This window comes from Toxorhynchites rutilus, chromosome 1 (genome assembly GCF_029784135.1).
Source record: "Toxorhynchites rutilus septentrionalis strain SRP chromosome 1, ASM2978413v1, whole genome shotgun sequence".
NCBI lineage: Eukaryota > Metazoa > Arthropoda > Insecta > Diptera > Culicidae > Toxorhynchites > Toxorhynchites rutilus.
This window is the reverse complement of record NC_073744.1, coordinates 132,838,096-132,850,214: the sequence shown is the minus strand read 5'-3', so window position 1 is coordinate 132,850,214 and position 12,119 is coordinate 132,838,096. Positions and strand designations below refer to the sequence as shown.

The window sequence follows — 12,119 nt, the reverse complement described above, 5'->3', positions numbered from 1 at the left end:
CATGGTTTAACGATGCCGTAGGAAGCATGTGCAACTCAACCTAATCAGAATGTGTTCTGATGAAGAAAATACCTTTTAAACAGCTCCATTCTCACTTGGTATGAGCATTATGAACATTAAAAGTACATAAAATTGAATTGAATCACTTCAAAACCGCTAAATTTATCACTGATTTCTCGTTTGTTTGCCAAACCCCACACCAAAACAAACTCCTGTTTCAAAACGCATGAAAGTGATCCGCAATTACGCAAATTTGAAAATCTCGTTTCTTTTGCGCAATCAAACATATGTAGGGGAAGACGGGGTAAGACGGCCACCATAAGCATAGAGTACAATTAAGCACAATGCATACAAAATTGAGGCATTTCATTATGTCCGCACGGATCTTTAGAATGTTTTCCGCAATCACGTTGACTTCCAAAAGTTTTTCTTTTAATTTCATAATGTTTTATGATAAACTAGCTGACCAGGCAAACGTTGTTCTGCCATATAAGGGGCTGTCCACATACCACGTGGACAACTTTATGGGGGGTAGGGGTTACGAAAATGTCCACGCTTGTCCACGCTGAGGGGGGAGAGGGTATAGATAATGTCCACGTGGACAAGTTAAATACATAAGTTGAAAAAAATCACATCTTTTTTCAGCAGTAAATCAAATTTATTCTGTATTTCCGAGAAATTTATCGGTATTTATCAATAAAAAGATTGAGCTGGCTGATAGTGCTTACCGGACGAAAATCCATATTTTTCATATCGTTAAACTTTTGTGAAAAGAAATCGGAGACTGTATATAGTCGAGTCCGCGCTAATCAAATCGAGACGCTGATCATGAATCCTCAGTACACGACACACGAATTAGAAGCTTCTTTACAAATACAGTAGAACTCCGATTATCCGCGAAATAGTTTGGCAAGCTCATCGCGAATAACGAAAATCGCTAATAACGCGTTAATAGACTAAAAATGGGGTACAAAAACGAAATAAAAATATTTTAGCATGAGAACTATGTTTTATCCATCTACAAAATCATTAACTAATTTTAGGTCAAGTATTCGAAAAATCGAACAGCACTTTGATAATTTCTCATGGTTTTGGAAAGTAACCATATGGTAAGATTTTGCCATTTGCCAAATGGTAGTTTAGTCTATTAGCCACTACCTACAATCAATTTCATTGAATTTTGTATGACTTTATCGGGGTATAAATTCGGTATAAAGCAACTATATGCGGAAAGTGCACAACAATACATAACCTAACAAAAAACAAAACCTTTCAAAAAAAATTTCGAAAATATGTAATTTTTTCTTCAGTATTACTTTGATAAAAGATCACACATCATTCAAAAACATTGGACTGAACCTCCAACAGGAATAAATGTAGGATTTAGCCAATGTTTTTGTTTGACGGTTTTCCAACTTTTTGTCATTTTTCGAAAAACGGAAGGACAGAAAAAATAATTCTTAAAGATTGGGGTTTCTGTACAAATAACTTCACGGGCAATGTTGGGAAACAAATAAAAAAAAAAGAGTACAAACCGCTACTATTGATAAACTGTTAATAAACTTTTTTATCAATGTTAAACATAGCATAGAAAATAGAAACGAACTAGAAATGGAATTTATACGCAATTCTATTACTTTCCCGATTTGTTTCAAAAATATGGAGAAATGTCCACGTGGACAACAGGGGGAGGGGTATAGAGAATGTCCACGCTTGTCCACGGAGGGGGAGGGGGGTGTCTGGAATTGTACTTTTTCTGTCCACGTGGTATGTGGACAGCCCCTAATGTATTTCTAGAGAATATTTTGGTGGGTAAAAATAACGAATATACTTCAAGAGAGTTTGTATGTTATCGTTCAGATCTGTCAAATTGATCTAGATGATTATTTTCACAGCGAAACTTACATATACGTACCTCTTATTTTCGAATTTTCCCCTTCTTCTTATCCTTCTTATATATAAAGATATATCAATATGTATAGATATGTATAGTCAATTTTTTCGAATTTTCCCAATCATCTCAAATATTTTCCAAAGTTCTCTATCATTCTAATTTGAGTGAAGACAAACTAACAAAATATATGGACGACGTAGATCTGATCAGCCGTTCTCCCGTGATGATGAGTTATACGTACGTAGGAAAAACTATCTTTTATATGGTTGTGTCCCATTCACCCGAATTCCATTCACCCGAATTCCATTCACCCGAATTCCATTCACCCGAAGCACATTTACCCGAATGTAACGCATACCCGAATGTAACGCATACCCGAATGTAACAAATACCCGAATGCAACATATATCCGAATGGATATTTACCCGAATGAACATTTACCCGAATGCAACGTTTACCCGAATGGGATGTTTACCCGAATGAAGAAGAAAAAATTCCAACAAATCAGTTTATGAGTTTTGTCGAATCTGCTGTTAGAAAGTAAACTGAGAAATTGTAATGAGGAAATTCGAAAAAGATGTTGAAGACTTCGCTGTGTCATTTTTAGAAATTAGTGTAGGCACAATTGACATGCTGTCTTCTTTCCTTTCCGTATTGCTCTTTAAGACCAAGAGATCATTCAGAAATGAGCATGGGTTATGAAATATTCCGAAAATTAAACAGGTACTTTAACATAATTTTTTTAATGAAAATGTGAAAAGAATAGATAAGAAAAAATGGTACTTACGTATATTCCGCGCAGCGCAATTTTTACCATGAGTTTATTATTTCGTGATGAAATTTATTTTGAGATCAATGTAATGGGGGCGAAGTTCCCATTTAACGAGGATAAGGAATCGAGGCGGCACCAAGCCGCCGAGGTGACGCAATCCGAGTAGGCCGCCGACCCGCCGTCGGAAGCGGCGGCCTCTCGCAAGCAAACCTGTGTTCCATCGATAGCCCGGTATGTTTGAAACATAGGAGACGATCCTTTAGTCAGGTCCGACCGAGCGTTAGCGAGCGTCGGACTGCATACATTTACCTGGTACATTACGTTTACCCGGTTAATTATGCATGTCATGCATTTTGATTGCCTGGTTGCAAACGTGATGTACCAGATAAACGTATGGCGTCCGACGCTCGTAAACGGGCTGCGTCATTCATAAGAATGGATGGACTTAATAATACGTTATAAAACTACATTCTTTCACTTTTCATTATTTTGAAAAGGATTTTATTCAATGCCAGTATTTCTCGAATTGTACTTCCCACGAAAAATACTTTTTTTGAATGGAAATGAAAGTATGAGACAAATATGATCTTTATGTAACACTGATCAGAATTAAATATACAAATACAAATACAAATATAGTAAAATTTGTGTATCATTTGAATATATCCTTCTTTTGGGTAAGTGTCGCTTTCGGGTAGATGTTACATTCGGGTAATGGTTACATTAGGGTAACTGTCGCATTCGGCTAAATGTTACATTCGGGTAAATGGCGCATTCGGGTAAGTGTCAATTCGGGTAGATGTTACATTCGGGTAGCTGTCGCTTTCGGGTATTTGTTACATTCGGGTGAGTGGAATTCGGGTGAATGTCTTTCGGGTAACTGTCATTCGGGTGAGTGGGTTTCGGGTAAATGTGACACAATCCTTTTATATATAAAGATTAAAAAAGGTATGAGAAAGGTCCTGCTAAAAGCATGACGGGTCGCATAGAGGATGATGGTATCCAGCAAAATTGTGCTACATATCAAGGTTGTTGCATTTTAGATCAAGCTTGACAAGAGTGTAGTATTTTTCCTGAAATACGTATAACGTGCTTAATCCACAACCCTTGCGAAACTATCATAATTGAAAATTATTTTATTTGGTATCTGTTATGTTCTCATTCAATTCGTCAATTAGGCGCGTTCAAAGGTGTGTTTATGGCAAATCACATCTCTTACAATAGTGGCCAACTTGCCCCCGCTATGAGTCATACAAAAGTGTTTCAATAATTCTATGAAACATTGGTTTCACAGGCCATGTCCATATACACCACTAAAACACTAAATTTCTTGCATGCAAAATATCAAATCGGTGCTCGTCGCCATCTGAAAAGTTTTTTTTTATTGTTTATCATAATGTTTCACTTATACACACGCAAAAATGGGTATACATGATTGAGTGTAATGCAGTACACCGAACTAATGTATTATAATTGTCCAATAGTTGATTGTTTCAATAACCTAGAGAGTGACCATCTTACCCTGGGTGGCCGTCTTCCCCCGTCCACCCCTAATGGAGGCAATGACTTTCCAATTCTCATCATCATATTTTCCATCGTAAATAAAATACTAAGCTTCCACCAATGATGTAGAAACTCGTTTTTCATGCCGTACCTGTTCACACGATCATCGAAGATCGTACGAGTACAGCTGAACTCTGTCTCACATAAAGGAAGTTCATATATGGGCAACTGGGTTCAATGGGTTCACCGCGGTAATGGAACTCATTGCTATTAATAGTACAACAATTGTGCACTTGATACCAGTCAAGTTCCTTGTGATCGATAGGAATTTATGAGGGAAATAATTTCTAATGATCGAGAAAAAAAACATCTGGTCTCAGATCTTAATCATCAGCTGTGTTTATTTTACTCACTGTTCAGGGTCAGATCGTGCCCACGGTGCACGGCGCCAACGATGCATCGAACGGGGCTGGGACCCACAACGGTGGTATCCCCTCGTCCTCTATCAGCTATGACGAGAAGGAAGTGACAGACGATTACAGCGACGAGAAAGATGATGACGATGATGTGGATGATGATGATGATGATGATGACGGGGAGGAGGACGACAGCATCAATAACGATGCAGAAAGTATCCAGCCGGAGGATCGGGACAAGGAGGACGGACTCGAGGAGCAATTTAGGTGAGAACAGAAAATCTAATAATGTAATATCAATGTTTTGATGTGGTACACTGCATACAGAAATAGCAACGACGACGATAAGCACTTCCCGCTGGTGCTGGACAACACGGTGATAGAGGTATCGGCAATGCGCCAGGAGCACCTGTGGATAATTATGGTAGGGGTCGTGTTCGCGCTATCCCTAACAGCGTACGTTGCAATGGTGATCTACCGGAACGGATTGGAGTAGGTTTCTCAAATCGACGGAAGATTTCCCGATTGTAATTTTTCTGCTCGTTTTCTTTCAGAAAACGCTATGGTATGCGCCAGCGCCTGGTCACGGAGGACGATTACTACACCAACAACGACGTACGTATTACTGAACAAACATTCGATACTAACTAACATACCAAATACAATTGAATATTTTTTTCTAGATATAAAAACCACGAAATGTTGCCGCTAGAACGCAAGGGCCACGATCAGAGCACTCAAATAAATTACCGACATATATGATCTAGTAACATCATTGTGGATAGCATCTCAGCTTTCGTTTATGATAGAATTCGAGTTGAACAGTAGCAAACTATTCAGCGACAAGTGCCATTAGTGTTGATAAATTTTACTATACAGCAAAAGTTATATGTATAAGATAGATGAAACTATTATCCACAATTCAAAAACAACGAAAAGCAAATACAAAATATTGATGAAGATAGTTTTTTTTTGGATGATGAACAAATTGGAGTAGTAAACCCGTAAACGTTTGCAACGTACGCTAATAGAAGTGCTAATGTGGTATTTGACCTAGAACAGGTTTTTGTTGATTATAAAGAAGTAATGATAACTGTGATATTAAGTGATTATTAAATAATAATCATTGTCTTCATACCGTTCTAAATTAAAGAACTTAAAAGAAATTACCTCTAGGCAGGGTTGGAAATTACCTCACGCGTATTCTAGAGCATGCCACTCAGAATGCATTCAAGGCGTGTTATTTGGCATAGAAATCTCAACTAAGTACTAGTAAAAATGACGCAAGTAATATTACGTTGAGACGGCGAAGTTCCTCTAGGAACGTTGGTGCCATTTAAGAAGAAGAAGAAGGGTTGCCAACTATAATTTTAAAAAATCTGGAAGAATGAAAATAAAAATCAGTTAGAAACCTGGATAGGGTTCATATTGGGTTGTCCGGAAATTTCGTGCCGATTATTGGGAAAACATGTTTTTTCTCACATTCAAATGAAATGAGAAAAGCATATCAGCAGTGATTGAATTGTTGATTTTTTTTTCAAATTTTGATGTTATTTGAATCGATTATAGATATATCCATATCCCTGTTTTGCTCGTCAGATACCATTGAATTTTGTTTGTCCCATTCAGTTGTGAGTTACAAGGTGTTAGCAATGGAGGTCAACAAATAAGAAATTCGGTACATTTTAAACTTTTTCTTTTATAATTGCGAAAATGCAAGCCAGGCCGCTGAAACTGTGAATGATGTTTATGGTGCCGATATTGCAACAGAAAAATAGGTGCAATTTAATTTATTTTTTATTTTTTTATTTTTTCAATAAAATTTTCTGAATTTTTTTTATATTTTTTTTAAATTTTAATTTTAGTACAATACACTAAATTAAGATCTCTACTGTGGACAAATGGCCCGTTTCAAGCTAGCAATTGACCAGAAACGTTCAGAATTGGCCAACAGAAGAGGTGTTGTGTTCCATCAGGACAACGTAAGGCCTCATAATTCCGAGAGCTTGATTGGGATGTTTTAATGCATCTACCATATAGTCCGGACCAAGGCGGCTAGAAGTATATTGACCCACCTATTATATGCAAATATCACACTGCAGCCATCTTGGAAGTATACTTCGCTTGTGATCAGTCTGTCTCTTTCACGCTTCAAACAGATAAATCTCCCTCTGCTTTCTTCCGTACATTTTTATACACCGCTCCCCATATCAACTTAGTGACGAAACGGTCTCACCTAGTACCGTAGACCCGTCTTGGTCCGGAACTGGAACCAAGCGATTACCAACTTTTCCTCGCATTGCAAAATTTCCAGAGTGATAAGAAAATGGGATCAAGAGAAGATTGTAAAAATCTATTGCTAGAGTTTTCCGCCAATAAGGACCCAGTCCTCTATTATAGAGACATTATGAAGCTACCGTTAGAATGGCAACAAATTTTACAACAAAACGGTGCATAGTTGACCCTGTTCCGTCTACCGCCGAGTGTATGAGCGTAAACCATAAGCCCCACCCCTAGGGAGTGCAGAAACGCACACAACTGCAACAGCAAATCTGTGAGCCACGCGAGCGCGTGTGCAAATGCATATTCAGAAAGTCTTATTCCAACCTTCAAATCGACAACATTAAAAGTAGAGTTAGTTCTTGCCTTCCGAAACGACGTTTTTTTGACTCGAAGTTTAGTTCTGCGAACCAAACCGACAAAGTTATTTTAGCTATCGAACCGATAAACTTAGAACTAATAAAGAATATTTTTAAGTGTGTAAACAGTGTTTTTTATCCGACCAAATCGAGTAAAATTTAATACAGTCCACATTTGAGAACCGAAATCGAAGAACCGACCCCGAACATAATTTGGTCCAACGCGAACCGGATTACAGAACCGATAGACTTGAAGTGTTTCCCGCAAGAAGAAGAAGTTTCTACGTCGCGAAAAAAGTGATTGAACTTGTCGCAACACGTTTGAATTTGGTTGATTCGAACATTCGCCCCGTGCTGCGTTTTTTCTTAACGTGTTTGAACTTGAATAGTGATTCGCTACGTACAGTAAACGATTGTCGTAACGTGTTCAAACTTGCATAGCGTTTTGTTCTCCATAACGTGTCGTTAAGTTAAGTGAAATCAACGATGCCGCTAGAGCATTCGCCGAACAAGAAGCAGCAGAATGCTGACGAACAGCATAATGATGACGAGCAGCAAAGCGGGTTATTTCGAGGATTTCCAGACAACGAAAATAATGTAGGTGCTACGAGTTTAGCATATTCGAAAGAGCTAGCAGCAGTTTTTCGCCAGCGTAATCAAATAAAACTGAAAATTGTGCGCATACAGAAATCGTTGCAAGGGGAACAAAACGTAGGATTGGCGCAGTTGAATGTTTTTTCGAAAAACTTATCAGCCGCGTACACCGAATTTAGTGGTTTTCACAGCAAAGTAATGGAACTGATTTCTGATGACGAGCTTGCCGCACAAGAAAAAATATACGAAGATTTCGAAAATCTATACAATTTTGTGTCGATGATTGTTGAAGATTTGATACTGACTGCCAAGGATGAAAATTCTATTTCGATGAATAAGCCGCAAGTAATAATTCAGCAACAGCCATTGAAAGCGCAAATTCCTACGTTCGATGGAAGTTATTCAGCCTGGCCTAAATTTAAAGCTATATTTCAAGATCTGATGGCGATGTCAGGTGATTCCGACGTCATTAAATTATTTCACCTCGATAAGGCTCTCATCGGATCCGCTGTTGGTGCACTTGACGCGAAAATAATGAGCGAGGGTAACTATGATCAAGCATGGGCAGTGTTGACAGAACGGTATGAAAATCAACGAGTGATTGTCGAGTCACACATCCGAGGACTATTTAGTCTGCCCAAGATGTCAACAGAATCATGCAAAGATTTACGAACCCTGCTTGATGAAGCAACCCGTCATGTTGAGAGTCTTCGTTACCTACAACAACATCTCACTGGTGTATCCGAACACATGGTTGTGTATTTGATCGTCAATGCACTTGATAGGTCCACACGCAAAGCTTGGGAATCAAGTTTGAGGAAAGCCGAGCTACCGAAATACGAACCGACGATTGCGTTTCTCAAATCCAGATGTCAGATCCTCGAAAACTGTGAAAATGCAACTCAGCCGTCAGGATTACAACCGAAATCGAAAACTGTTCCTGTTACTGCGAAATTACCGACAACTAGGAGCCATGCAGCCGTTACAAAACCTGCCGAAATAAATACCATCGTCAACGCTTGTGCTTTCTGTGGTGGACAGCACATGAATTTCCAGTGCAACAAATTAAATGATTTATCCGCAGCTCAGAAGAATGAAAAGGTTAGAGCATTGGGAATTTGCTTTAACTGTCTCCGAAAAGGACACCGCTCCAGAGATTGTCCTTCGTCCAAGACGTGTCGTAAGTGCCAGAAGCGACACCACACACAACTACACGATGATACAGAAGCTGTAAATCGCGATCTGAACTTGAATGCCGCTATTTCAAGAGAACACCAACCGCCAGTTGCTGCTCCGAAACCAGTCACAAGAGAAGTACCAATTTCTACGACCTGTTCCTGCAACTGTACACAGGATATGAAAACGGTACTGCTACTCACAGCAGTGGTTCACGTCTTTGACAGGAATAATCATCCGCACCTGTGTCGCGTTCTGCTAGACAGTGGATCACAGGTTAACTTCATCACCGAACAGATGGCTGACCGTTTAGCTATTCCGAAGAAAAGCGCAAATATTTCGATTACTGGAATCAACGCTCTACGAACACTCGCACGCGATAAGGTTACTGTACATTTCCGCTCCCGCAACAGTGAATACCGAAACCAAATAGAATGTTTGATAACACCGAAAGTGACTGGAACGATACCCACAAGTAAAATTGACATCACACATTGGAAGATTCCGAATGGATTTGCACTAGCTGACCCAGAGTTTCATTTGCCAGCCAAAGTGGATTTGCTGGTTGGTGCAGAGTTGTTCTTCGAACTGATGAAACCCGGACAATTGAACCTCGCTGAGAATTTACCGCAACTACGAGAGACTTGCCTAGGATGGATTGTAGCTGGTGTCGTCGATAATTCATCATCAGGTACATTACAGCATTCAAATCTAGCCTCTATTGATGACATCGAAAGCAGAATGCACCGATTTTGGGAAATCGAAGATGTTCCGAACGTAAGTCAATATTCGACCGAACAAAGGTCATGCGAAGAGCATTTCGTGAATACATGTAAACGAGACGATAGCGGTAGATTTGTTGTGAAGCTGCCATTGAAGGAGAACTCTAGTGATTTAGATGACTGCTATGCACTAGCATTGAAGCGCTTCTTGTCGTTAGAGAAACGACTTGCACGGGATTCCAATCTACGAAGTCAATATCAAGATTTCATCCGTGAATATGAAGACCTTGGACATTGCCAGGAAGTTACACCAACCAACGAAACACCGAATCAAAGCAAGTATTACATGCCACATCACGCAGTTTTACGTCCGACTAGTAGTAGCACTAAGTGCAGAGTAGTGTTTGACGCGAGTGCTAAATCGTCTCCAACAGCCCTATCGCTTAATGACGTCCTAATGGTAGGTCCTGTAGTGCAGAGCGATTTATATTCGATTGTACTACGCTTTAGGAAATACCGGTACGTGTTTTCAGCTGACATAACGAAAATGTATCGTCAGATACTAGTTGCTCCAGAAGACAGAACATATCAGCGTATACTTTGGAGAGAAAGTCCATCCGATCCACTACGAGTGCTGCAACTCAACACTGTGACGTACGGTACAGCATCCGCATCGTTTCAAGCCAGCCGTTGCCTGATGAAGCTCGCCGAAGACGAAGCCGCCGAAACACCTTCTGCAGCTCGCGTTCAGCAAGAAGACTTTTATATGGATGACGCACTGTCTGGTGCAGACACAATCGACGACGCCGTTGATATTCAGCAACAGTTGCAGAAGTTGCTGAGCAAAGGTGGTTTCACCATACATAAATGGTGCTCCAACTCCGAAGAATTTTTATCGAACATCCCAGAAGAATGCCGCGAGAAACAAATGCCGATTCCGGAATATGGAGCAAACGAAGCGATTAAGTTGCTTGGATTACTGTGGGATCCACGAAATGACATATTCTTCATCACGAATCCCTTCCGCCAACAAGCGACGAACGACAATGTTACCAAGAGGGGCATCTACTCAGAAATATCGAAATTGTTCGATCCCATAGGAATAATAGCTCCAGTCATCGTGGCAGCGAAGCTCTTAGTACAGCAATTGTGGAAAGCGAAACTTGACTGGGATGAGCCAGTGAATATCGAGTGCTTACATCAATGGAAGGAACTTAAAACGGAGTTGCCACTGCTAACCCATATCAACGTACCCAGGTGTGTAACATTCGACAATGTGGTGTCATTTTCGCTCCATGGTTTTGCAGATGCATCTTCAGTTGCCTATGGTGCTTGTATTTATCTGCGCAATGAATTTGCCGATGGTTCCGCTAAACTACGTCTGTTAAGCAGCAAATCGAAAGTAGCACCGCTTCACGAGCTTTCGATTCCACGAAAAGAGTTGTGTGCTGCTCTTCTGCTCACACGATTATTACAACGAGTGATTCCTGCCTTGAAGATGGAAGTGCGAGAAATTGTGCTGTAGTCAGACAGTACGATTGTTTTAGCCTGGATGAGAAAACCGCTTGATCAACTTCAACAGTTTGTCCGTAATCGCATCGCAGAAATTCGTAAATTCACCGCAGAATGTCAGTGGAACTATATACGATCCCAATCGAACCCAGCAGATATAGTTTCACGAGGACAACTACCCGAAGCATTGAGCCAGAACTACCTTTGGTGGAACGGACCGAAATTCCTCGAAGGTCCGGATTATCCCGTCGACGAAATAGCGCATGTTCCAGATCAGCTCCTGCCCGAGATAACAGTTGTGGTAGCAACATCAACGCTAAGTATAGAACCTTTATCCTTCCTACACAAACACAATAATTTTCGCAAACTTCAACGAATTATGTCGCATATTATTCGATTTGTTGATAACTGCCGACAGAAAAATCCGCTAGATCGCAGAAAATCAAATCATCACACTGTCATCGAGCTACGACGAGCAACCGATGCGATATTTAAGATTCTGCAGCACATACATCTCAGTGATGAGATTCAACGAGTTCTATCCAATCAACCGTGTAAACGAATAGGAAATTTTAGACCAGTATACAATGATGGCTTGCTTCGAGTTGGAGGCAGATTGGATCATTCAACATTGCCTTTTGCTTCCAAACATCAGATTATTTTACCCGATAAGGATCCGATAACTAAAGCTTTCATAAGAACGATTCACGAAGAATTACTCCATGTCGGCCAAACAGGACTTATCAATGCCATTCAGCAGCGATATTGGCTACTTAACGCTCGATCTACAGTTCGAAAGGTAACCCGCAGTTGTATTCGTTGCTTCCGAACAAATCCGACCGATACTACACAGCTTATGGGGAGCCTGCCAAGATCTCGTGTAGTTCCGTC

The 12,119-nt window shown here is 40.1% G+C and overlaps 3 protein-coding genes across 3 annotated transcripts in view; all 3 read left to right on the top strand.

Moving 5' to 3' along the window:
• LOC129762077 (uncharacterized) overlaps window positions 1–5,716 on the top strand; it is a 37,064-nt gene extending 31,348 nt beyond the window's left edge. The window contains exons 3-6 of the mRNA XM_055760063.1: window positions 4,590–4,852; window positions 4,913–5,077; window positions 5,140–5,200; window positions 5,269–5,716. Of these exons, the coding sequence (XP_055616038.1) occupies window positions 4,590–4,852; window positions 4,913–5,077; window positions 5,140–5,200; window positions 5,269–5,274 (495 nt within the window). The 3' untranslated portion in view covers window positions 5,275–5,716. The remainder of the gene's footprint in view (window positions 1–4,589; window positions 4,853–4,912; window positions 5,078–5,139; window positions 5,201–5,268) is intronic.
• Window positions 5,717–7,710: 1,994 nt separating this feature from the next.
• LOC129761453 (uncharacterized) lies at window positions 7,711–11,241 on the top strand. The gene has a single exon (XM_055759175.1). The coding sequence runs from the start codon at window positions 7,711–7,713 to the stop codon at window positions 11,239–11,241; it is 3,531 nt and encodes a 1,176-aa protein (XP_055615150.1).
• A 27-nt stretch (window positions 11,242–11,268) lies between these two features.
• LOC129761452 (uncharacterized) overlaps window positions 11,269–12,119 on the top strand; it is a 1,800-nt gene continuing 949 nt past the window's right edge. The window contains exon 1 of the mRNA XM_055759174.1: window positions 11,269–12,119. This exon is cut by the window's right edge and continues 949 nt beyond it. Coding sequence (XP_055615149.1) covers window positions 11,269–12,119 — 851 coding nt within the window.

What these genes read in the sequence shown, in the direction of transcription:
- LOC129761453 (XM_055759175.1), top strand. Translation starts at nt 7,711, where the DNA reads ATGCCGCTAGAGCATTCGCCGAACAAGAAGCAGCAGAATGCTGACGAA.